At 46.6% G+C, this 27,785-nt stretch overlaps 1 protein-coding gene across 1 annotated transcript in view; it reads left to right on the forward strand.

Annotated features, from left to right (window-relative positions):
* Positions 1 to 27,785, forward strand: part of PIGG (phosphatidylinositol glycan anchor biosynthesis class G (EMM blood group)) — a 1,567,692-nt gene that overhangs the window by 1,452,070 nt on the left and 87,837 nt on the right. The window contains exons 11-12 of the mRNA XM_069626359.1: positions 9,937 to 10,246; positions 16,676 to 16,839. Of these exons, the coding sequence (XP_069482460.1) occupies positions 9,937 to 10,246; positions 16,676 to 16,839 (474 nt within the window). The remainder of the gene's footprint in view (positions 1 to 9,936; positions 10,247 to 16,675; positions 16,840 to 27,785) is intronic.

Here is a 27,785-nt window from a genome sequence, read left to right on the forward strand (position 1 = left end):
TACAACCATGCAAGTCAGTAGAAAGCATACAAACGCAACAGTACATGGGCATTGCCTGTGAGGCGACATCTACAAATGATCAGAGCAGTCACATATATGGGACGGGGTGGGCGCACAATGAAAAACCCACAGTTAACATGACACAGGAGATCAGAAGGGCAAATTTAGTCCGATGGGGGGAGCCCATCCTCATTGCGTGCTAGGAAGGCTTTAAAGAGCAGCCATGTCTTTCGTGCGACTCACCGCTGGTTGCATACTGATCTATTGCTCTTCATTGTCACTAGCCCAAGCAACAGTCCTCAGCTATTGGTCAGTTGATGGTACAGTGGGCTTTGGCCAGTGCAGTAGCAATCTTCGCATAGCTAGCAACAAACAAATGTTCACCAGTTTCCGCCCTCCGCCCCTCATCCCCCCCACCATTATGGTCTTCGAACATATAGGCATTGCATAGTTGTGGCATCCAAACGGACACCTGTCATGTCAGTGAGAATAGTGAAGACATTTTTCCAATAACCATCAAACATGGTGCTTCTCCATACCATGTGAAAGTACCTAGCTTCCAACCCCACCACACCTAGGACCACCTCCCGCAGATGTTGGGGATAACAGCTTCAGTTTAGCTGGCGAATAATGGTATCTTTGTAGACCTTTGAGCTGAATCAAGCAGAATATATGGAGACCTTTCGAGTTTGCATACACATATCCATCCAAGTGTCATCTGCAATCTCGAGGTTCAGGTCCTTCTCCCACTTATATCGTAGATTTGTCAGAGGCTGCGGTATGCTATGTGGATCTGGGCCGACAGTGTCCCATTAGTGCTAACTCTTGCAATTGAGGGCATGTTAAGAAGTCACATAAATGATATGAAACCAGGGCTGAAACCACATTTCTCTAACAAAGTGTTCATGAAGCGCCACAAGACCAAGTCAAATGCCTTCTCTACATCAAGCGTGGCCACCAGAGCAGGAGTATTCGGATCAATTTCAGCTAGAACGTTAAAGGGGTAGTGCAGGTTAAGTGCAGTGGAGCAACCAGGTACAAAACCGGACTGATCCGGATGTATAATGTGAGGCATATAAGGAGACAGGCAGGTGGCTAAGATTTTTGCAAAGATTTTAAAATCTGAATTCATCAAAGAAAGAGGTTGATAAGCACCGCAGAGGTCAGCTGGCTTTTCAGGCTTAAATAATACCGGAATCACAGCCTCCCTCATGGTGCCAGGGAGCCTGTGGGAAGGGCCTCCACCCACACATTGTGACTATAAGGCACAAGGGCAGATTTAAAGTTGTTTATAAAACTCTGCCATATGGCCGTCTGGTCCAGGAGGCTTCCCAGTAGGTAGAGCGTCAATGGCCCGAGCAATTTCTTCTCGGGAGATCTCATTGGGAGCATACTTCAGTCGATAAACTTGTAAGTGGGAGCCCGTCTAAAAAAAGGCAACCATATCCGCCTCGAAGCAAGTGTCCCACCGTTCCACTACAGCTTTGAATGTCTCAAAAATGTTATTGACCTTTGCTAATGTATGGACCATGGTACCAGAGTCTTCCCTGCGCAATGGGATACAACCCCCTCCCCATTCTGCTTAACCAGCCGAGCAAGCAGCCTGCCTGGACACTCACTGTCACCATATCGTCTCGCTGCCATTGGCGCACTCAAAAACTTCAGCTTTCTTGGCGCATTATCCCTAAAATCATCTATCGCTGCCTTAGGTTTTGAAAGGGTAACGAAGGGAGGGGACAGTGCCGTTGCTCCAATCGACTGAGGTTTTCTTCACTATTTCGGATCTCACTCCGAATAGATCGAAGAACTCCACATTCTGTAGCCATTGCTATACCCCGGATGTAAGCTTTGAAATCCTCCCACAGTATGCCCGCCGAGGAGACCAAACCTACACTTGTCTCGAAATCCAATCTTACATGCTCATGGGATTTAAATCTCCAGCCAGTACTAGCCCCCAGGGAGCTTGTCCAGATGAATAGTGATTAAGACGGGAGAATGATCCGAGTATATCCTAGGTAGCATAGATGCTGTGACAACCCTACAACTCCACTCAGTAGTGTATCCGAAACAAGCCAGAAATCGGTGTGGGAGAAAGAGTCATGCACAGTAGAGTAATATGTACAACTGCTATCCTCAGGATTGAGAACCCTCCATACATCTACCAGACTTAAATCAACCTTTCTTGCACGTATTGCTTGCGCGGATTTAGACGGCACTCAGTAGGACTGGCCTGATCTATCCTGGTCCACATCTAGGATAGTGTTGAAGTCCCCATCCCATAGTATGGGCACCAGTGGATACAGAGCCAGCATATCAGTTAGAGCATTGTAAAACCCCAGATCATCAACATTGGGACCATAGATTTTCAGTAACACCACTTCTCGTCCTGCCAACACCCTGTAAACCAATACATATCACCCCATTGGATATAAGTGAACCCTCTTCTGTTTGAAGGGCAATGAAATAAAATCATTCCACCCCTAGACTGTGAAGAATACGTGGTATAAAATCTATTCTTGCCCCATCGTTTGGCGAACCCCATTGCATACTTCATGTTTAATTCTTTTCTTCACAGCTAGAAATGTTTTTCTCTCCTGCTGGACAGCCACAGAGAAATCCGGATGGATGTGTAATCTGCTGGAGCCCAATAATCGAGCTTCCTTCTCCGGGGCGTCTCAAAGGATAGCATCTCTATCCTGATCATTTAGCAAGAGGGCAATAATCGGGCAAGGCGGGGCACCAGGCTTAGGCACCAGCGATCAATGGGCGTACTCAATCACAAACTGCAGCTACAGCTTAGGCTTGTCCAGCAGGGAAAGGAGGGTGTGCTCAAAAGATTCCTCCATAATGCGTGCAATGATATTCTCCGGGACTCCTATGATCCTTCTATAATTTCATCTCAACCTGGATTCCAATTTGTCGTTTTTCTTGGTGACGGCCTGAACTTGTTTCATGAGAGCAGCTACATCAGTCTTCTGTTGACAGACATCATCTTTAACCACTCGTACCCCTTCTCGGCTTCTGTGAGCCGCACGTCAGTCTTTTCCAGCTTTACATTGAAGAATCCGATTGTGATGGTGATGTCGAGCTTGTTGGGGACAGCAGAAAAACCCTCTTGCATACAGGCCATCATACGTTGTAACTCGGTCGGTTCAGAAGGATCACTCGCAGGCACATCGTCCCCTGGAGTGGGTGCCACCTTCGGGGTAGCTTTGGCAAACTTATTAATGGAGCTCTGCTTCCTTCCAGCTCCCTTAGTCATTGCAGCCTCAAGCGTGTTGCAGCAACACCCGCAATGGAGGGGCACAACTACACACCTCCAGCAGCACCAGGGAGCGACAATCCACCGGGGGAAGAGCTGACCGCACAGACACTACGGAAAGGTAGAAATAGACAGGAGGCCAACAGTGTTACAACAGGGTACAGCACCCCCGTGCACACAGTGTTCAGGACAATACAGAGCACCCATGGGTGAGCTCTTCCCCACTCCACCACAACACTCACAGGGCCATCATAAGGCAGTCAAAGGAACGCAGCACCCAGCGCAGGCGGATTAAGCATGGACAAGGGCATCTCACCTTCCAATGCAGTTACACTCATGCAGCATAGAGTGCAAAGATGTGCACAGAGGAGTCAGCAGGTCAAAGGATTCTGAACAACCCAGTATATGGCAAAGATGAATAAAAGCAGTTCCCAGTAATTCCACAAAAGAGCAGTGGAACAGGCAGCAGTCTGGCCACCAGATATTCCAGTCCAGTCCAGTATAGTCGAAAGAGAATAAAGGAAGGAATGGAGTGGAGCAGTACTCTAAATGGTACCAGCAGCTTCCAGTGTCAAATGCACGTCCTGCCTTGTTTGCAGATGTCGGGGGGGGGGGCCCGAGGCAGCAGCACTTATGCTCGCCTCTTCATTCCACTGTCCCACATAGCTGGCAGCAATAACAGCAAGCACTTTGGTGGAATCCAAAAAAATAAAGCGCGAGCGGGAGTGCGCATCCAGGACACAGCGCTCACATCGCATAACAGCACACAAGGCTTCTGACTTGTAGGTCCACCGATTCACCCCGGTGTCGAGCTGTTCAAACTAGAGCCACGGGGTACTCGCGGCAGAAGGTCACAAATAGCGGGAGGTCTAATGATCCCCCACCGCACTTTGCGACCCAAAGCAAGGCGAAATGAGGCTACGGCATGTCGTGTACAGCCTGGCTCCAACTGGGCTGACGAAGCCGCCTCACAGGTTGCAGTGCGCCTCGGCTGCCATTTCCTCTGCAGTCCTGCACCCGCTCTCAGATGCTCACCGCGGGTCAGGGAGACCAACACAAAGTTTGCAGTCAGGGATATCTGCTGCACGGAAACTCTGCAAAAACATGCACTGGGTGCCAATCAGGAGTACTGAGTCAGCTTGTTGATAGCTTCTTGTAGCGGGAGCTCGAACACTATGTGGCCATCTTGGACTCAGCACCCCCCGACCTAGCCTCTCTTAAACGCAAGTGCAAAGTCGCTGGAAGACAATGGTTGGCTTCTAGTACATCCTCTGAAAAACTGGCCTATCGCCTGCTCCAAAGGCAATACAGACTCCATCTGCTCCAAGAAACAGGGCCACAAACAACACGGCTGAACTTTTCAAAATCTGCAAGGAACTTGCCAATCCTACTTCTGTCTCTAGTTCTCTTTCTTCCCAGGCCCTCTGCACAGCCTTGGCCACCCACTTCACAACCAAAACTCACAACATCCTGTCCTCTCTTCTACCCGCCCCCCTCCACTCCTCCTATGCTACCCAGGCCTCTCTTGGCCCTCTTCTCTCCTCCTTCTCACCCATAGCACCAGACGAGGTCACAAAGACAGTCTGCTCTATGAAGTCTCGTCCAAACAGGTGCTCCTCTCCTCCTCTAGAAATATTAAGGACAACATTGCCTCTCTCGCTCCCTCCTTGGCTGAGTTCTGTAACCATTCTTTTGCCACTGGTTCTTTTCAATCACCACTAAAGTGCTCCCTTGTGCACCCACTCCTAAAAAAGCCATCTGCGGACCCTTCCTGCCTGGGTACCTACCACCCGATCTCCACTGCCCCCTTCCTAGACAAACGTTTGGAGAAGGTGGTCATCTCCCAACTAATCCAAAACACTGAATCTTTTGGCTGTCTCCACGGCCACCAGTCTGGCTTCAGAGCAGCCAGAGGCACAGAATAAAAATGCTCTCCTAAACACCCGTGATGACCTGCTCTCAAACATTGATTCCAGCTCCACTTCTGTTCTCATCCTCCTCGATCTGTCTTCCGCCTTTGATACGGCCAAACATTCCACCCTCATAAATCAGCTATGTGAGACCCTTGGCATAACTGACAAGGCACTGGATTGGTTGACCTCCTTCCTCTCGAACAGGCCCTCCCAAGTATAACTGGGCCTGTATCTCTCCTCTATCTCACTCTCCACCTGCAGCGTTCCTCAGGGCTCTATCCTTTCGCTGTCGATCTTCAACATTTACTTTGCCCCTCTCACCCTCCTGATATCCACCTTCTCTCCTCATTTTCAATGCTATGCTGACGGCACACAGCTCTCCTTTAAGCTTCCATCTTCTGCCTCCTCCACCTGCAGGGTTCCTCAGGGCTTTATCCTTTTGCTGTGGATCTTCAGCATTTACTTTGCCCCTCTCCCCCACCTGATCTCCACCTTCTCTCCTCATTTTCAATGCTATTTTCAATGCTATGCTGACGACACACAGCTCTCCTTTAAGCTGTTCTCCTCTATCTCCTCTTCTTCCTCTCTTATTCACATTTTCTGACTGCTATTCAGGCATGTTGTGCTTCTAACGATCTCTGCCTTAATGCCAGGAAGACCGAGATCCTTCTCATTGGGACTCCTCACACCTCCTTCCCTCCTGCTCTCTGGCCACCTTCATTGGGCCCCCTCCCCTCACCCTCTTGTGAGACAAAAATCCTGGGGGTCACTTGCACTCTTCTTCCCATAAGGCCCTGGGTTTGGGCTTCCTGCTTTAATGTTGTTGCTGTTTTGCATTGCCAGTCTTGCATTTGACTTTCCATAGGGTCCAGGATGTGGGTTTCCCTTCTTGAATTTTAAATTTTTTGCATTACTACTCTAGCATTTTACCTCCCATAGGATCCAAGGTGTGGGTTTCCCGCCTATCTGTTCAGCTTTTATCTAACTATGTGCACTTTTTTATTCACTGGAACGTCATGCGCTCCATCCCAAGGGGTATAGCTGTATACCACCTGGGGCTCAGCCCACACATCTCCATACATCTACAACAAACACTGTTCGACTACGCCCACCCAAAACACAAATTACCCGCTGCAAAATGAGGTCCATCCGTTCACATAATCGGACTCTTCTTACTCTTGACTCTTCTGACACTTTAGACAATTTGTTCACGGCACCCGTCCTCTCACCTGATAATTATGGACTGCTGTTGGGGAACTAGCCACCCCCTATCTACTTTTGTGCATTTTAGAACTCTGTCACCACTTCTCAAACCACTGACTACGGTCTTCCAAAGGGTTTTCACCTGCACACCGTTTCGAGGCCACACCAATGGTAGTAGGTGCTATAAAAATGCCATATAACATCACATATGATTATGCAAACTAAACAGAACATATTATTTACACATCAACCACAATTCTCCAAAGGAGGAAAAGGAGGATGAGTTAAGGTTTCACCAATTTTGTGAAGGCACGCCCCTTTACGCTCACATCAGAATAAAAGTAACCCGCTAGGGAAAAGGCCCAAGAAACTCTTGCAAGGATAACAAGTGTTTATTTCCACACAAAAGGAAAGGCGCCAACAAAGAACTCTGCTGCTGCGGGCACGTTCTGTCAAAAAGTGTACAAGCAGAATCTTAAAAGGAGACACAGCGTCATAGGTGACATCATTGTATACAGTGGAGACCCGTGTGGCTGGTTGGTGCGACCCTATACATTGTCAGCCTGCTCCATATGGGATGGCAGGTCATTGGTCCCACCCCAGTGCATCCGTCTTCCATCACGTGAGTTCTGCTAAGCGCATCGTCTCCAGAGAACCAAGGCTGAAGAAGCAATTAGCTACATTTGTGAACAGTGCTACTCTATCAATTTATTGTGCACCTGGCAGGTCCCAAGACTGGCACAGGGAGTCTCGAGATGACATTACCCCTACATACTTCACTCACTTCCGATCGCGTGATTCACTCCCAAGGCTTCCACCCTCGCTTTTGAACTATAATTTATCCCTCCCTCTACCTCGCATTACAAGCCATGTCCTTATGAAATAAAGGTGGGGCGACCATACTCTCAAATCTTTATGGTTGTTTGTTTGGTTTATGGTCAGTGGTCTGGGGTCAACTGGTATCTTGGAATTCAGGGGTCTCGGGATTAGGGCATTTTGCAGGGGCTAGAACTCGTAGTTAGCCGGGTGGGGATTGAGGCCTGCTTGTGGTAACGCGTACCAAGGTGCCCAATACTGTCTCGTGGTCTTGAAGGGCACATTCTTTGTAGAACAAGCATATTGGCAACAATCTTAGAACAAAGAAGGGTTTCTGTGGTATTCAGCGGCGTGGGCATCTCATCAGAGCTAGGGCCTATCCAGATTTCCCCTTCAGTCTCGCGGTCTGTGTCTAACACATTAACTATTTCATGGCTGTGCAGGCCTCGTGCTTTGACTATGGCTACTAATCTCTACAAAAATGGTGTTTGCTTATTTACTCACACTATGTCTAAATGTCTAAATCGAATCCAATATTATGATCGTGTGGGGACTTTTAGGACGCCACCCTATATAGTTATTCCAATGGAGCTTGTCTCACCTTAAAGCGCCTAGGGGGGTGAGATGGACTTGCCCCCTTCCCAACGGTTGCTTTTATTGTATGTTATGTACAATAACTTGTTCATTATTAACATTTCCAATATTTATAGATTCAAACCTTTTTTTTTATAGGTGGTAGCCTTAACTTTCTTAATTTTCTCTTTCTCTCATATATAGTTTGTGAATCCGTTTTAGGTTCATATACCATTTATAGTCCACCCTCCAGTTGTTGACCCAGAGATTTACAACTTGTTTAACAAACTTCAATTTGAGCATCAACAAGGTTGTTCCAGTAACGATACCTCTATATAACTCATACATGGTACCCATAATGCTCCATTCACGCAACGCTCTCCTCATATTGTGACTGAAATGGATGTCAGAAATACAAAGTGGAAGATCGGAAGAAAAACCGATTGCCTTCCAATAAGTCACATGCTGACCTGTGGATTTTAGGTCGAGTAGGGAATAAATATATATTTTTTAAATAATGTGGACTCACCTGTTTTAAGAGTCTAGGTGTTGTTGACAAAACTCAATCTAAATTTTGCCCATGTTGTAGCCACACGTTCCAATGGATCCAGAAATATAAGGTGTGCAGCCATTGTCTTCCACAGGACTAAGATGAAGTCAATAGCCTGTCTTGTAAGTAATCAAAATCTACAACACTAAACATATGAAAGGAAAATACAGGGCAGGTAGATTTGATGCCTCTGCGCAGTCTGATTAAATCTCCGAAGTGGAGGAGCTAGAAGCCGAAATGGCATCAGAGTCAGAAAGTAGCCTCCGAGAGAATCAGCCTTTTACGGCTCCAAAAGAAGGGATGACTGACAGAGATGCACATTTGCTGAATGACACTGGTCCCACGCAACTGTTTGCCCACAGTGCTAGAGCCAGAACTCATCCCATAGTCGCCAGCATGCATAGGAGGTTCTATGAGAAAACACATAGCATGGACAAAGAGATAGGCAAACAAACAAGACAGCACACAAAACAAAAAAAGACAACATAAACATAAAGTACTGGTGCCACAGGCCCATGAAAGAGAGTTGCCAAATAAAGTATCTCTTACTAAGCATAGCTTTCACAAGATCAACCACCAACCATTTTCAACAAATAGCTATAGCTTCTGTATTGATCACAATTAGTTTGCAATTTTTAGATATTTTTCACAGTAGCCACAAAGATTGACTGTTTTACCCCCAACTGTATGCATGTTTACATAAGTCTGTCTTGTATTTATTGAATCTATCGCTGATCAATATTCTATGATAAAGGATAATTTCCCTATTGATGAGAGGGAGACTTCCATAATTAGTTTGGATCTATAGTACTCCATAATGATCATTATATTATAATCAAATTGATCATTATTATAATCATAAGGATCATATTTTTATTCAGGGTTCGTAGTGCTATACATTACAGATCTGTAGTGATATCAATCCATCTGGACAATGTTAGTCACATGGATCAATATTTAATTTGCATAACTTTACAGATTGTTTGACTTGGCTTTCCACTATCAGAATGGATACTAATGTAATGCTTTCCCTGTTGTCTATTATCACAAAACGCTTCATAAACCTACACATGTTTGAAGAGCTTGGGGGCTTGCTACTATAGCTGCACTGCAAAAATCGTTCCAATACTTCACATGATTAACACTGCTGTCTGGAAGCCAGTTCTAAATTATACTTCACTAGTTTAAAACCAGTTGGATTCACTAGATAACCTCACGTGTGGTTCATATTATCTTTAACATTAATAGTTATGGGTGTGAAGGGGAGAATGGGATAACTACTATAGAAGCTGCAGTCTATTAATGTACACACCTTCATATTAAAAATAACCTGCTGTTAAACCCAGTTTGGCTTTGGGACATGTACATTCTCTCACCTCCCCCCCCCCCCTGCTCTCAATTGGGCCTCACGGAGTCCGAAATATGCGTGTGAGTATTTACGTAAGAGTACTTTTATTAACTGCGTTTGGGATATTTTCTAAAATAACTGATTTACTCTGTTGTTTAGATTATGACTGATGGAACAGGTTGGAATAAATACATGAATCTACTTTTAATTTGCATTCAATCTTGATAGTAATTAGCCGTGTACATTTTTGTTTCTCTTGTTTCCTTTGCAGGGGAATTATTGAGGCTCGCTTTGTTTACGTGTTTGTTCTTGGCATCCTCTTTACTGGCACAAAAGATTTGCTTAAATCTCAAGTTATTGCCACAGACACACAGACGAAACGTAATGGTCTTTGGGAAGTGTATAATGGATTGGTTCTCCTCTCAGCACTTTTATTACGGCCACACAATTTGCCAGTGCTGGTATTTTCTCTCATAATTCAAAACATTATGATAACTTTTGTTTGGAAACTTCTACGGTACGATGCAGCTCAAGTCACAATAATGCATTATTGGTTTGGGCAAGCCTTCTTCTACTTTCAGGTAAGTCACACGAATTAATTATATTAAGATGCACTTAATTTCTTAAAGGTCAGTTTTGCTTTGCTGCTTAAAGGAAAACAGATCACGCTTCACGAGGGCAGTCTTTTTTAATAAAGCTATGAACAGTTTTGTGTCTAAAACAAATTCATATACATGTGTAAGAAAAGCACCCAAATGCACGTTGCCCGTAGTTTGGGTTTGATGCAATTGTAGGATATTTAGAGTCCATACAGGATGTAGTAAAAGTAACCAGCACAATGAAGTGGTTGCACATTTTCACATGCTCTATATGCATTTGTTTTTAGCACACCAGGCATTACATACCCTAAAGGTATTTATTTCACTATATAAAGATTTTTCTAATGCATGCTTAGAATTTGAATTGAAACAAACATAATTCTCAAATTAGTGCAACCAACCGCCTATTGCCATTTGTGGTTGTAAGTCCTATTGTCTTTGACAAAAAAAACAGAATTTGCACACAAAGCGTTGTGACCTACTGTATTTGAGTGACATTTGAGCATTTCGCTTTTTATCAGCCGTAATCGGCATCAGACCAACACTGTTTTGGCCCCACTTTATCTCGCATAATGCAGTCTGTCGAGATAATGTTTATCATTTGGTCACTAGGGGACTTCTTGTCAAAAACTTTGTTCATGGGGCCTACACCTTCATTCTCTTTCTATAATACACACCCATGTGTCGTGAGAAAGATATTGTGACAATAAAAAGAAAAACAAGCCCACTGTTTTACCAAACAAGTGTACATCTATGGATCTGTGAACGCCTCTTTGAAAAATTATCAACCATTTTTACTCTATGGTAATAAATGCACGGATGCAAAAGCACCTTCTACTATGAGGCTTCCCGTTGCTAGCATGCATAGCAGGAGAGGTGCACCATAGTAATTGAGTCCTTAACTCAGTGACTTTACTCGCTGCAAAAATGGGATGGGGGTGCTGTATAAATTATAGGAGCATCGCAGAGTAAGTTAAGTGTGAAAGGGAGTGGTGTGAGGGTCTGGTATTGGCTGGGGAGGTGGGTGAGGGTGTTTTTCGTTATCAGTTTAGAAAGACCGAATAATAATCTCTTTTATGGAGTCTTTCTAAATCGATCATGAATCGGGTCGGGGAATAAAAACGTTTATCTAGAGATGGGTGAAGTAAAACTCATGTAAGGGATTTTCGGAAACTAGGACAGGGTGAATTCCCTCCCTCATCCCCCCCAAAAGAAATGCAGGGAACAAGCAAATTGGTGAACCAATCCTGTGGTGGTATTGGGAAATATTGGGCACAACCTTATTCAGTTCAAGAAAGAGCAGAAATTGACAGTCAAGACTGTGGTCCAGAGAGTTGCACACACACAGCCAGAGAGGAGAATTTGAAGCCTGCAGCGTACTTCCGTTTTAGAAATTGGGATGAATCAACAAGTAGTAAAGGTATCCGCATACTGAGGGCTTCATTTTTGACCCTGCAAAAGATCTGCAAGCCCACTGTGCGCTTTATACCAGACCCTGGCTGGACCCAGAGATCAGAAGGAGACCAACATAGCTTGTTGAGAGCTCAAGCCTAGAAGGGGAGCCCTTGGCTTGTGGGTGTTAAGTTTAGCCTGACAGCAACCCTTGCAAAAAGAACAAATACTTGCTGGTACAGTACTCGCCTAAGGCAAAAGGTGCTTGCTGGTAGGATTTTGCTAAACCAAGAGACCTCCAGCGGTGATCCGTAGTCAGATGGTTTAATGATTTGTGGCAATCGAACTAGCCTCAGGGGTCCATTTGGATGATGCAGCAGCCGCCACTATTGCGCTCCATTTGTATGTTGTGGCAGCGGCGTCGACTACGGCCACTCTCCACAACGTGTCTGAGGCCGCTCAACATCTCCTATCTTCTAAGGACACAGTTTGTTGACACAACAGCTTTGGGGTACGGATGCCCAACAACTCTTCCAGCGGCCGACTCACAGCCCACAGGGTTCTTCTCTTCGTCGCCATTGCTATGGGGGCTGGCTATGGACATCCAGCCGGCCCCTTAGGTGCTATCGGACACCAGCACCCTGGAGGCCCAGTGCCTCAGGGGATAGCCGGGGGACACCCAGTCTTAAGTGGAGGCAGGGCGGCCATACCCTGACCATGCAGACCCTTGCCACCTTGCTGGCACGAGGGCCCCCCGGCATCATGGCCTGCAGGCCCGTGCTCACATGGTGTGGGCCTGCAGACCTAAATGAGAGACAGACTCAGTCGTTCCTCTTTGGGAATCTGCAGCTATTCTGTTGCACGTGCCTACAGGGGCTACTTTTGTTAGCTTGGGCCATAACAATCATGGCCCATTTTAAAAGGTTAATACACATGGGAGAGGGACACATCACGTTAAAAGGGCAACACACGTGGGAGGGTCACAACACCACAGGACTGTCTGTGGTTATAGCCATTCTGGCTTGCCTATCAAGACATGGTGATGCACGTCCTTTGGGCCGCGGATCTCTCGGGCACTCCAAGCCCCATGATGCCTGGTGGCACGTGCAGAGCGCGCGTGCCACCGGAGGTCCTGATAAGCTGCCCGTGCCGGGGTGCTGACTGTTGATCAACGGGCCGGACGCGTGTGACCATGGCAGTGAACTGAGGCACTATGGGCCCGGCGGCATGGCTGGGAACTACATGATCGTGAGACCGGGAACCAGTGATTATCCGAGGCTGGCTCCCAGAACATAAGAGAAGTGCACAAATACACTGGGATTCAGGAAATGCAATATTGCAGAGCATGTGTGGATGCCAACATTTTTGCTTAATGTGAATACCAGCATTTGCTTGAAGGTTTGTTCTCTGAGCATGCTGTGAGATGAACAGTATGATTGAAGCAGGTGATAGCGTCCACACGCTTTGTTTACGGTATATTTCCAAGAATGGTTATGCTCTGTGAAAGTAAACTGGGTATTGGAAGCAATACAGACTGCTTAGTCAGGAATGCAGCTTATGTTGGGGTGCCACAGTAATCCATGTCTATTCCATAGAGAAGCACCCAGGTATTGGGAAATACGTGCGTTAGCGACCACTATTTCTGTGTACCATTGTCACAAAGCTTTGTTCATGCCAAATCCAAGAGAAACCAAGAAGCATGTTGGGAACTATATTCTGAGACTATGAGTAAACCAAGAAACAAGTTGGACTATGTATCCTTGATACTGTGGATATCAAATTGGGAAACCTGGGTTAGTACACTAGGTTCTTTAGAGTAGGTCTTGGACAGCTATTACATTCTCTGTTCTGACATTTTAGACTATGTATCCCACCTCAGTAATAGTTTAATTCTGCAGAGCCTCTAAATACCCAGTCCTGTTGAACATGCCTAATAAAAGGCATCCCACTGCTTTCTCTGTGCTGTGAGTTCTGTTTATCTCACATCATCACACAATACACGTAACATATTTGCTAGAAAGGTGTTCTCCATCCTATTCAACATGATGCTTAAAGATTTAGAGCTTTCCACACTAATATGATTTGGCAGTTGATCAAAGTTGTTTTAAGTGTTCAAATAAATTAAGGTTGCATCAAAAACCTATCCAGAGTTACTTTCTTTTCTGATATACCTTGTCAAATATGTGACCAGATCAGCCAGACAATAATTTTAACAATTATTTTTTTTATCGAGTGGCCTAGGATGGCTAAAACAACAAATGGGTCAGAACTGCACCAACTAAAAATGGCAGGCTGTTTCCTCTTGATTGTCTGGGTAGTGCTTCAGGAAAGCTAACAGAGAAACGTCCCTCTAGGAAGTAAACTTCTAAAATATTTGTAGTAAATCTATGTGACAGGGTATTACTTTGCCATTGCAGATTTTCAGGGGTTCCCCGAACACTTCTCCGTCACTCTTCAGTTTCACAGCGTCCCACACTCTTCCTGAGTCTCCTGGCCTTGTCCATCCAGTCCCTCAGCTGTCCTTGGTTTTCCTTCATAGGGTGAGGTTGAGATGGATCTTTCCTCCAGCAAAGCAGTCAGCTCTTACTCAGTCATTGTGGCCACTTGAGGCAGCTGGTTCCTTGGTGTACCGCAGAGCCAGAGGGTGACCCTACTCATCTCCCAAAAGGCTGCATGTCTCTCCCTCCCAGAGTCTTGCTCTCTGCCCACTCCTTCACCTCTCTGAGCCTTATGTAAACTCTTTCATGTCCCTCCTGTAATATCTGCACATGGCTAATCAGAACCTTTGGTTCAGTGTCCAAACCCAGCAAACAAAAGACTGATGTTGCGGAAGGTAGCTGTGAATGCTGCCCCCTGAAAGGTTGGTCTTTTGCCCATCTCATCATCACCTTGTCTTTTGCCAGGATCTCCCCAAACACTGTCCCTCCTGCTGCCACACTACCCTTTCCCCACCACACAACTTTTACAGCCACTGCAGCCTCTTCTGGCTTCCCTCCAGTTTGCGTAACATGGCGTGGCCTTATGTGTGTTTTTTTTTTTTTTTACGGCACAATCTAGAGACAGTAATTGGAACATTTCTGGTCTGATTTTATCTAGAATGTTTCCTTCCCCTGCCTCCTCTTCATGTCATCTTCTCCTTATTTTGTCCCACCACTTGCATCTCCTCTTCTCACCTTGAAATGCCTTTCCACTCCTCAACACGTTTCTGGAAGGTCTTCCACTTCCTTCCTATTTTCTCCTGAATCTTGAACCTCCTCCTGATGTACTCCTAGCTCCTCTATCTAATATACTCCAAACTCTTTTTGCGTTTCGGCCAACCTCCTTTAAGTATTCTCAAACACCTTTTTCCTGTCTTCACTAAGCACCTCCGCACTAGCACCACCCATTTGGATTGTTCCCAACCTCCTGCTCTGTACTGTCACTAACGTCTTACTCACTGTCACAAGTCTCCTCCTTATCACCAACCATTTTCTAATTGTCACCACCCGCCTCACTTCCCCAACGCCTCTTCAATATCCTTTAAACTTCTCTTTTCTCCTCCTTACTTTCCCCAGCTTCCTTCCTCTCCGTAGCCGCCTCCTTATTGTCTTCCAGCTCTAGATCTCTTTTCATATATCTTTACCATGGTCATGTCCCTAATGGTGTGGCCTCACCTATCCCATTGGTCTCTTCACAAGCCCTCTGGCTGTTTAACCAGATCCATCACCCCTCCCCAACCAAAGCCACCTTAACCTCTATACAAATCCCAGTTATACCTTGCCTGGCCTCATCCAACCATTTTCTTTCTGTGTGTGACACACTGCTCCAAACTTCTCTCTCTGGCTCGAGCTCCAAACTCTCTCACTTCTAGATGGAACTTAAGGACAGTTATAGAGTCTTGGCCCTGCTCCCCAGCCTCTCCTTGGTGAAAGGGGACTCTGGTTCAACGGGGATTGGCTCTTGGGCTGTGCCCTTGGGAATGTCCTATAAACCTGATGTGGGACTTGAGATTCGCTTGTCCCTTTTCCTGGGCAGTACTCCTGCTGCCTGCTACAGCCTGGCTCTGCCTTCCAGCCTCTTTAGTGAAAGTGGACTCAGATGTGTTACTTCAAGCAGCTAATATAGGGATTGGTTGGTAAACCAGACTTTCCAGTTGTGGTTTGGGACTTGTAGCTAGCTAGTCCCTCCTCGTGGGTTGTCCTCTGTCTGTCACGCCCCGCCCCTCTCCTTCATCCCGGTATGAGAGTGGAGGCTTTGTGCGATGACTGCCTACTGAGTTTCCCATCCTGATTCAGGTCCCTCTCTTCTCTGTAGATTTGTATGGGATTCTTACACCTGTGCGAAGGGAGCCAAGCATGCAGGTGCAGCTGGTTCTGAATGACTACTGTTTTTCAAATCCCTTACTGTGGCAGGATTGTCTGTGATGTGACAAGACCCCCCTTCTCCATGTGTGGCATTGTGAGGGTATCACTGTTATGCGGGTCCAGTTTCCTTTGATGACCTCACCATTTACTGACAAGGTGAAGCAGGGATTCCAATAAAGCATGGATTGACATGTATTCCTCTCAAGAAGAAAGCATCCCCAAATGAAAGTTTTTTAAGTGACTCTGCAAATAAGTTTTTCTATTTTCGATGAAGGGTCGATTGTCTTTTAGATTATGAACTCGCCCTCATACAAATAGCGACTGTCAACAGGAAGAGGATGGGAAGATCACTTGTAACTTTTATAACATCAATATTTAAAGATCATATGTACGGTCTTCGTTTAGACCGTGTTTATTTTGCTGGGTCAATTTCTTATTTTTGAATTTTTCTTCTAATCGGGCTTGGATCCTGCCAATGTGTCAAACTGAATTTACATATGCCTTGTTTCACATGGTCCTTGCTCAATTTCTGAAAGCATGGGCTGGAGAATAGAAGATCCCATTTTTAGAGGGCATTGCATTGCTGAGCATGTTTAGCTATGCTTTATGAAACATTGCCAACTGTTTGCTTGTCTTGTAAAGTTGAATGCTTGCCTTTTCCTCTTTTATTTTCAAGGGTAATTCAAATAACATTGCTACTGTGGATATCTCAGCAGGCTTTGTGGGATTGGACAGCTATATTGAAGTACCAGCAGTCTTTCTGACAGGGTTTTCAACATATGCTGGACCTTTACTTTGGGCCATTCACCTACTGTGCTACTTGAATTCTGAAACTCACAGGTAAATATGAAATCATAAAAAGCAGGCTTGAAAAATGTTTACCTAGTGTTTTAAGATGTGGTACCACAATGACATATTGGTATATTGAAGCAAAATCACTAGAGCTAATGATATTATAAAGCGAGAAAATGTTTTTCAGAAAGTTGGCACCTTTGTTTTACTGTTTAGAGTGTCTTGTAGTTATGAAAATTAAATCAAGCCATCATTTTGCCTATATGTGTGGTTCTCCTGGCATCAAAATGCAACCATTTTGCCCAGCGATTCATGACAGATTTATCTTTCTTTTAAGTGTGATAATATTAATTTCTCACTAATAATTACACAACCCTATGTTAAAGAATAGATTTCTGTCATTGGAACCCTAGTAAATCTTTTCCTACAAATATTATCACTTCATATCATTATTTCCAGTGTGTCCTTTTTATTTCATATCAAGAAGCGCAGGCCAGCTCGAGACATCTTGGCAGCTGTGAGTGTGGAAAGGGAGAACCCAGGACTGTACTGTCCTCGACAGCAGCAGCGATGAGTGGGAACAGAGGCCCATAGTCCCACTCTGCTGGGACAGAAGATGGTGCCCCTCCTTGTGGGAAGCAGTGTGAGCCAGTGGAGATTGTGACGCCATAGCCACCGTACTGGAGAGGAGGGTGGAGTGTAATATGTGGAGCAGCAATAAACTGCTCAGATAATGGTACCCCTTTCTACCAGGTTGACTACCATATAGCAGATTGTTGCCGGAGGGCACACCGGAGACAACAGTGCCAAGGTTGCCAAGGTTGAGCGATACCTTGGATGAAAGTGCAAGGATTCCCAGGATGGTAGTCACTGCTTCCATAAGGGGGGGGTGGCCTTCCCATGAGGCCAGGTGGGTGAGGCTGCTACCCGATAGTCCCCTTGGGGGTGGTACTCAGTTGGTGGATCTCATGGGAGAGGAAACCCCTATGAGACCAGTGACGACCTGTGGGAGAACGTGGTATCCACCTAAGATCCCCACCTCTCCTGCACTCCACTCTCTTTAGCCTTACCCTCCTATCCGATATACTTCTATGGTATGCTAGAAGTAGAAAGGACTGAGACGAGGAAGAAGAGGGATGACTATCATGAAGATCTGAGTCAAACTGTGAGGTGGAAGAGGGACAGATCTGCTGGGATCACTCATATGAACCTGTCTCAGCGGTCTAGTCTTCAGTCAAAGGCCTTACTGGATGCCAACAAAATATATTGGGAGGAAACCCTTCAGAACAATTACTCCCTAGGGTAGTAAAGAGATATCTACCTTAAAGAAGGGTTTATAGAGACAGAATACAATTGCAAAAAGTAGAGAGAATAATCAGCTGCACCAAAATATTATCACAATATACAACTTTTATTAATAATCATTAAAACACATCATAAAAAGGTACAGATGTTAAAACCTAGTAAAATAAAGTGCAAGTGACACCAAGCAAAATACTCACAATTGAATTGTAACAGTTCATCACTAGTCATTCAGTGGACTAGAACACAACTCCTATTGACACCTTAATGTAATATATACAGGAGAGGGAAATTCTTAGTCCATGAAGACCCAAATACACAGACCAGTAGATCTAATCCCTGGTGGTATGCCTCGACATGTTTCAGTTTGTGTCATTTCTTTAGAACTTTCTTCAGTAGGAAGCATTTGATCCGTCACTTTCTCTTTAGCATTCAATGTGGCACTACATCATTATAAAGTGCTTAACCCAAATTGGTGCTGCTGAACAAGATTTAAAAGAACTCTGTGAGTCTACATGTTCACTACAGAGGAGACAGATTCAATCTGGTTTAGCTTGGTAGTAAGAGAAACAAATACATCTTTTACCTAGCATTAGGGTGGAAGTAGTACAAGGGAGAGCTGGAAAATATTCCGTCGTCAAGCACAAAGTGCACACATTACAGATTCAATTTCTGTGAAGCTACATACAAATCATATCAAAAACTACTATTTAGAACCTACATAAGCCAACTATCAAGCGTGAGTGTGCGCCCATAACTAAATCAACAAGTTTCAACTTAAATTTAAAATCTTTAAAAATGTATTAGAGGATACCCCCCAATAAGGGATTTATACTCACCAAAAAAGTCATCACCAAATTCTCTTAAAATGGTCTCAATACCAGAAGACAGAACACCTGCTGCCGTGATGACTCACATGGCAAGATCAGTGAAAGATGTTATCAAGTAAATTCAGGGGAGGAGACATTAAATAAACTATCTCTTACCTTAAGGTCAGGTATGTATAGCCATGGGATTATTAATATAATCTTAGCGGGCCTCGCGGTCGGGGCGTGTTACTTTTCAATTCCCTCAATATATTTACAGAAGAATACAGATACCAGGGTGAGCGTTAGAATCCGCTGCAGGAAAAGTGAAAGCGGAAGTTATAGAAAACGTTCAGGTCTTCCCAATACCAACAGAAACCTGGTTCCAGTATTCTAACAGGTAATTGCCTGGATTGCACCTAGTATAAACTGTGAATGACAAACCAGTGTCTCCACAGTGTAGTATTTCGCGTGCCCTCAACGTTCCTGAGGGCACAGCTCCACCTCACTGAGGCCCAACAAGGCTGAAACACGTGTATGGGGTTGCTGTTGGTACTCTCGTTCAGAAGGGAATTGCCTTAGCATTTCGGTGCTGGACTGCCCGTGCGGTATGCTCTCATCTCAAAGTGGGGAAAAAACACAGAACAGGTTATCCTGACTTGTTATTTCTGGAGAGGAGCGCCTGCTACCTTTTTTGAAGCATTTTCTTACAGACCCGAAGTAAGCCGTGCAAATTGCAATGGAAACCAAATCCTGGTGATGTGGCGCTGTAATCCACATTCCTGGAAGAATATGGAGTAAGAGAGATGCAACCCCTCTGCTGACATGACTGAACAGGGAATATATGACTAGACCAGTATAAGCACATAATGTGGGATATGCACAGGGCTTAACTAATAGTTGATGGTAGGAGTGGTGTGACATAGGTATGTATACAGAGGCTGAACTGCCAATGCGGTCATGTGCCGCCAGCATGCCCCCGCTTGGGTCCGGGGGCTGTAGCCAAATTTATCACATGTCTTGAGTGGGTGACGTAGCCACCTAGGATCTAAGTTAATACAATGGTTGACATTTTCTGCTGCAGATGGCTTGGGAGCACGGCTTTCAGGGCTGATACCGGCAATTGCTGCTTCAAAGGTTGGGTTTTGGAAGTATGGGTGGGAAAGTCAAATTATCGGATATGTTATGTAATTATGCTACAGCGATGGTTTAATGAAAATGTTGAATTTACCACGAATTCAGAGGGACATGGTATAGCAGAACAGAATGATGGCGGCAAGCGGGAATAGAGATACGTGTGTAACGTAGAACATCAAGGGCATTAATAATGTAAAGAGACACAAGTTTGTCTCATTCTTAAAATGGCATAAAAATTAGATGGTTATTTTGCAAGAAACGCGCCTAACAGGGGCATATCACATTAAGCTACAGAATAAGGTGAAAGGCAAACTATACTGTTCATTCTTTTCCGCTGCAGACAGATGGGTGGCAAATTGGATGGCACTGACAGTTCAATTTGAATTACAAAAGCAATTCTAGGATGACTGACAGATTTATTGGGGTTACAGGCAGGTTGAATGGCTCAAAGGTGTTTATTTTTAACACTTATGGTCCCAAAAGTGACGACCCTGGGTTCTTTGACATGGTGTCATGGACGTTATTGGATCAAATGGTTAACATGATCATGCAGGGAGAAGACTTCAATTGCATAACTGACACAAACCTGTGGATAGCATCCAAAACGTTACTTCAAGTTGTTGATGCGTTCAAATTGATTGATGCCTGGAGGGATCAGCACCCTCTTGAAATGGGATACTCTTATAGGCCACAAATACATAGCAGGTTCTCGCACATTGACATATTTATAAGCAAAGTACATGCACAGATGGTGCAAAAGGTAGTCTTCCTAAGCAGATCACTGTCCGATCATTCCTTGCTGAAGATGTTGAACCTGTCAGGGGCCCCTACCTCTCCTGCCCAGCCCTACTTCTCCTGCCCAATGTTGGTTGCAAACCTCTGCCTTACAAGATGTGGCGAATAGGCACATGATAGACGAGGATATCACCGATTGTTTTTACATTTTTTTAATGAACAGAGGCACAGTAAACTCAAGTGGGATTCTTTGAGAGCCAGTCAAGGTCACTCTGCAGGGGGTTCTAATGTCCAAAACCTGGGGATTGAGGCGTGTGTTGAATTATGGAAATAATTGTGCTAGAGAATACATACAGGTACTAGATGCCCTACACCACATGGATCCAGCAGTCCCCGCACGACTCCCTCAAACACAAGTGAAATTGAAAACGATGAAAGAGATTAAGTCAATTTTAATGCTGTGAATGCACCAAATATCAGCATGAGTTTTGGACAAGGCAGGAAAAACACTAGCATGGATGACCTCGGAAACGCAGGACAGGTAGCCCATCACTCGAATAGAAACATGTTAGGAATTCTTGCACAAGACCCACAGACCATTAACAAAACATTTGAAGAGTATTACTCCAATTTGTATAAGGGGAACATTGGAGTTGTTGATCCACTAGAAAGCCCCATAACCATGCAAGATGTTCAATGGGCAATTTCAAATCTTCCATCTGGCAGAGCACAGGGCCCGGACGGGCTGCCCGCCAAATTTTACTCTACATTTAGTAAGATCTCAATCCGTTATCTGCATGATATGTACGTGAAGGCCCTAGAAGCGGGGTGGCTACCACCTGCTTTGAGAGAAGCAATGATTATATTGTAGTTGAAACAGGGTACGCCGGAGACTAAGTATGGTTCTTACAAACCTCTGTCTCTGTTAAACACGGATGCAAAAATCAACCTTGGTGGGCAGATTTGTGAGGGTGGCTCAGTACCTGGTTACCGAAGATCAGGCAGGATTCATAGCAGTGAGGAACACTTCTCTTAGTGCTTGATGGGGTCAACGTCACTCCTGGAGAACGTGTGCTAGAAAGTCTGGATGCCAAAAAACATTTGTCTTGCGTATTAGCTGGCCTAAGTCGTTGTTATACCCCCCTCCCCCCCCCCCCTGCCCGGTTCCAGCGGGTTAGGCTAAGACAATCTAACTGTAAAGTGTCCACAGAATCTTTCAAATATCTAGGGGTAATGGTGAATGCAAATTTTGACGTTATTTACAGGTAGAACCTGGAAGACATGATGCCTAAACTCAATCATATTGCAACTACAAGGGCTAATCTTCCTTTATAGCTTATGGGTAAAATAGCAGCCGCAAAGATATTCTGTCGAGGCTTTTACACAGGTTGCAGGTTATACCAACAGCCGTCGCACCATTATTCTTTAAGAAATTGAACGCAGGCCACCAGAGGGCGCAGGCAAGATGGTTGTATGAACCTCACGCTCCGTACCCAGCCCTGGGTGCTACACATTGATAATGAGCATGCCAGGTCCTTGTTCACTTGCAAGGTGAAGATGAGGGGGTCTGAATCAGAGGACGACAGAGTGGTGGTGAGCTGGGGCTTCGTGGTTGTCCCTGTGCCTCGTAATACAGCTTGGAGTTGGCAGGCACACCCCCCGCCCCCAATGCTGTGCTGCGAGCAACGGCCACAGAAACTGCTGGATCAAAACGAAATTGCCTGCCTTGCAGCTCCGTGTAGAGGAGCGGTGGAGATGTTTGCCTCAGTGACTTTCTGGATGCGTGGGACCCCTCGCTCTGCCAGCACCGAGGGACTCCGTGTGATCGGCGGTGACTGTGGAGGTCATTCCCCCATGCCAGTAAGCTGTCCCCCGCCCAGGCCGACGCGGGAGCGTGCCCTCTCTGACAACGGTCGGGAGGGAGGCGAGGCAGCAGTGAGGTGAGGAGGCACTGGGAGCACGCCCTCCCCGCATGGGACGAGTTTGCAGACCCAGGGCCCCCACGACACACGCTAGGGGCCTGGTCTGAGCACCAGGCTGCTGCCAGCACTGAGGGGTGGAGACAAGCGCTCCGTGGCACCCTAATCCCACGGAAGAGCCTAAATGGGGGCAATATCACGCTGTGACCCCACAAACAGGGTTCTGGTTCGGGGGGGCTCCCCCTCTCTGGAACACAGACAGGGGTAGTGTCTGCCCTGTGGGGACACTCCCCCTTAAGAGAAATACAGATAGACTCTGAAGAGGAACGCATGGTGACAGGAAAAGCGGGCAGACAGGAGCCTAATACTCTGAGGCCCATTGGATTGGCCACACAATATATAGTAGGCCGCTGTAATCAGCTTAGGCAACACACTGGAGGAGGGCCCAAGCCCTGCAGGAACGGGAGGCTGGCCCATGCGACAGGGGGTATTCCTAACCTCGGGAGAAAGGAAACAGCTAAGTGAAGACACAGAGAGGAGTTGAGGAAAAAGGCCCTGTGGTGTCTGCATTGTGGAGGAGGCGCGCATGGGACATAGCTTGGCTGTCTGGGAACAAGAAATCAGAAAGGGCACTCCCTTGTGGAACTGAAAGTGCAGGCGATGGACCTCTCAAACGGAGGGGTGTCCTCGACTGCACTGGTACCCCGCTACCCACTTGTATAGAGGCCCCAGCCACTCGTGTCCATAGACGTTACAACTGGAAGGAGTGCTCTAGGACCAGTGGGTCTGTGCTGCAAGGTACCTGTCATGATTCCTGCCCCTCATGTCCCCAGCCCTCCAAGATGTCAGGCTGGAGCCAGGCCACTATCACCTACATGGCCCTCAAGGACCTCTCCATCCCTCCAAAGACCCACTTGGAGTCAGACTTGGCGCTTGCGGCACCAGACTCACTCACTCCCATAGGATAACATTGGGGATTGGACTTGTAGTGCATTGATGGGGACAAGATGGATGCCCCCACATATTTTGGTTCCCAGAACTGCATGTGCGGTCTAGTCTTTGGGGTGTGGTTCAGCCCAGAGGCACCTGGGATACCCAGAGACTATTTAAGCCACACCCAGGCTGAGAAACATGCTTTGCGTTTTCTGTACCTGCAGCATGACACTCGCCGTGTTCGGATCGGTCTCCAGGAGGCCTGCATCTTTGTTCTGCGCTCAGCTCCTACAAGAACACCGTTAGGAACAGCCTTACCTTGTGGCGCTTCTGCCCATCAGTCATCGCTCCCTCTGTTCTGCGGGCATCTTCGGCGGTGTCATTCCCATCCCGGCACGCCGCTTCCTAAGGAAAAGGGAAAAGAACAGAAAAAGGCATTAGTAAGCATTCTGCAAATTTTCGCTTAATACTGTACGAGCTTCAAGCGCTTACCTGAATCCCAGCCGCTCTGGGGGAATTCTGTCTCCGGTACTTCTCATCCATCTGCAAGCAGAAAAAGACACTCCAGGTTAGCGTGGAAACATATAGAGGCGCTGCATACTGCGCTTACCCACCGCATTTGTTCTTCATAACTGGCATCCACGCTGAAAGGTGGCTACAAGAAAAAGGGGTCCGGTATTGTTGGGGATAACCATTCTCGCTGGTCTTCGAATGGGAGGGGGAGAGACGCCATCTGGTGGCAGAGGAGGACTTTCAAAGGATCACGGCGGATCTGGTTGGCAGTCGGGAGGGCCCCTCCACGGAGCAGGATGGGGGTACCAGACCCCACCCGGGGGCCCATAGAACCGGAATAGGCCCGGGGAAAGCATAGGGCGAGAGGAGTCCGGAAACTCCAGAAGCTGAATACCCCTCCCCCGGGGTCAGGAAACACTTGAAGTGATGGGGGGATGCGTCAGGATGGCACTGCTCACCTGCACTCCCCCGGTGTAAACCTCGGGACTCCCAAGGGCCCAGTGGGATGAACTTGACCAAGAAAGTGACACGGTTGGCTTGTTTTCCTTTTTGTTGAGGTGAAGAGGGCCTATAACGCACTGTATGCCCGTGCTGCATACATGGGCCCGCCTGTTACAATTTGCACAAAGTTTCAAAGGTTGTTTGTGTGCGGCTTAGTGCAGAGGAGAGGGGGTAACGAGTCGGGGGAGGGGTTATGAGGCCTCAACCCAAGGCTAATGCAGTTTACTAGATACTCCGGACTGGCTTGAGAATATGGGGGTGACGGACCTGTTAGACAGGACACCCAGGGCGGGGGACGAGGCCCTGGTGGTTCATTTACCATGCTCAGTTTCACTGGGTGATGGAGAAGGACGCCTCAATCACAGGGGGAGAGGGGAGGGATGGGTGGGGGGAATAAAGGAGGTTTGGGAGGCAAGGGGGGAGACAGGGGAGGGGTCAGGAGTATAGGAAATGCCATTAATTCTTCACACAGTGAAGGTATTGGGCCTAGAGGGACGCAAGGGGCGAAGGGTGAAGAAAGATGATGGTTGAGGGGCGGGTAGGTACCCTGAACGTCAAGGGCTTGAATTCTCAATATAAGCGATCCCACACCAGTAGCGTGTTCTGCAAACAGAAGTTGGTGGTCCTTTTTTTTTTACAAGAGACACACTACCGACAAGGGGCGGAGTCACCGATAAAAGGGAAAGAGATAGGCAGGAACCTTTGGGCCTCTAATAAATCCTCTAAAAAGGAAGGGGTGGGCATACTTTTGGGCAAGTCGTTCCATTTTATGGAAATTGAGACCAGAGGGGCCTCGGGAGTAGGTTCATGGTAATAAGGGGCACGTGTAAGGGTATGCAGGTCACTTTGGCCACCCTGTACGTGCCAATGTGGGCCAGGTAAAGTTTCCACGTCTGGTGCTCAAGGTAATGGATGGGTGGGCGGAGGATGCCATGATTCTGGGTGGTGATTTCAACTTGATACTGGACCCACAGTTGGATTGGTGGTCAGCGAAGGAGGTGGGGACAAGAGAGGCTACAATGGACAACCTGGCCATGAAGGAACTTCTGCAGGAGTACTTCTGGGTGGATGTGTGGCGTAGGCCGTGGGCGGGCCAGCGGGGTTATACGTTCTTTTCCACCCTGCATCAATCGTACACGAGAATTTACCTGATGATATCGGGAGAAGGGGAGGTTGGGGCCCCTAGTGTGGAGGCCATCATGTGGTCGGATCACAAGCTGGTGTTAATGGACTGGCGGTTACCGAAGGCCTTGAAGAGCTGTAGATGGAGGTGCAATGACACCCTGATGAGAGATCAAGTGTTCAGGGAGTTTCTGAGGAAGAAAATACAGGCCTATTTCGAAACCAATGACAACTGTGTGGGAGGCAGCGAAGGCCACTTTTTGGGGTCTGCTAATTGCGGAGGGCTCCCGTAGGAAACACGAGAGGGCATTGATTGAGGGTAAGCATTGTGAGGAACTGAGAGCAATGCAGGCACAGCTCAACCAGAATGACACTGATGGAGAAGCTCTCCTGGGGGAAATGAGAGACAAAAGGCAGGTGCTGCACACAGTCCTAATTGGGGAGGTTGTCAAGAAGATTAGATAAACTCAGCAGAGGTACTATGAAAGGGGAGATATAGTAGGGTCCCTCCTGGCACATAGGACGAGAGGTTGCACAACAGATAGGAGGGTTGAAGGCATTCGAGAGAAAGCAGGGCAGATGTGTAAAGGTGGGGCAGAGGTAACGGAATGCTTTGCGAGTTTTTATGAGAAGCTATATACCAGGCGGGAGGAGAAGTCGGTGGAGGTTATGCGGGGCTACCTGGCTTGGCTAAACCTCCCAAAGCTGGCGGACACCGAGCAAGAGACCCTGGAGGGGGAGATAACTGGGGAAAAGGTTGTGAAAGCTATTAAAAGGTTGAGGACAGGGAAGGTCCCGGGGGTAGACGGCTTCACGGCAGACTTCTATAGCAATACCAATCCTCACTGGCGAAACCTATGGCCAAACTGTTCAATTGGATCAGGAGGCAGGATACAATACCACCAATGTTTCTTCAAGTCATGATTGCGGCGATTCCAAGTCAGGGAAAAACCCTGCAGAATGTGCCTCGTACAGGCCCATCTCCCTTTAAAATGTGGACGCGAAGATTTTCACCACAGATCTTGGAGACACGTTTTGAGACTTCTCTTCCTCGACTGGTCCACCCGGATCAGGTGGGGTTTGTGCTAAATAGACAATCAGCGGACAGCATGCAGAAGACTCTGCATGTGCTGAGCGCACGGGTGGTCCGGGAAGAGAGAGCGCTTTTGCTATTTCTGTACGCCCACAAGGCATTCGACCGGGTGAGTTGGTCCTTTATGGGAGAGGTCTTCTTGTCCCTGGTAATGGGTCCCAGGTGGTTGGGCTGGATATCAGTTTTTTACTCAAAACCCACGGTGAGAGTCGTAGTCAATGGGAACGAATCGGGGTCCTTCCGACTAGGGAGGGGGTACAAGACAGGGATGCCCTCTATCCCCGCTCATATACGCGTTAGTGATGGAACCATGGGCAGCGTCAGTCCGTAATAATGATGAGGGTGGTCAGTCATAATTTTGAAGAAATGTTGAAACAATATCGAAAAAAAAATATAGATTTTTTTTATTTTTAATTTTTATTATATATTTATTTTGGGGTCCGGGAATTAAAAAAATGGGTAAAACAAAAAACATTTTTCGGGAACCCCCCATTTCGAATAAAAAACGTAATTAAAAATGCGACTTTTTTTTGTCCATATTTTTTTCGATATTTTGACTTTTGAAATTTTTGTTTTCGAAATTATCACTATAAACCAATGAGGAGATTAATGGCGTCATGGTAGGGGGGGACACTGCAAGGTAAGTCTGTTCGCAGACGACGCACTGATATGTCACCAAGCTGCCCCAGTCGGTCCTGCGTGTATTAGTTTGGAACTCTACGGGAATCTGTCAGGCTTCAAGGTCAACCTGGGGAAATCTGTGGCGTTCATAGTGGGGGGACTCTCGGTCAGAGAGGGGAGATTCGTGGCAGGTCTCCCTTTAAAGGTACAGAGGGTAATGTATCTTTTTTTGGGGATCCAGTTGATGCAATGCCTGGGTGATCTTTTTGCCTGTAATTTCCTTCCCCTTTGGTCTGTAGTGAAACAGGACAT

This window comes from Ambystoma mexicanum, chromosome 6p (genome assembly GCF_040938575.1).
Source record: "Ambystoma mexicanum isolate Mex_15411 chromosome 6p, UKY_AmexF1_1, whole genome shotgun sequence".
Lineage (NCBI taxonomy): Eukaryota > Metazoa > Chordata > Amphibia > Caudata > Ambystomatidae > Ambystoma > Ambystoma mexicanum.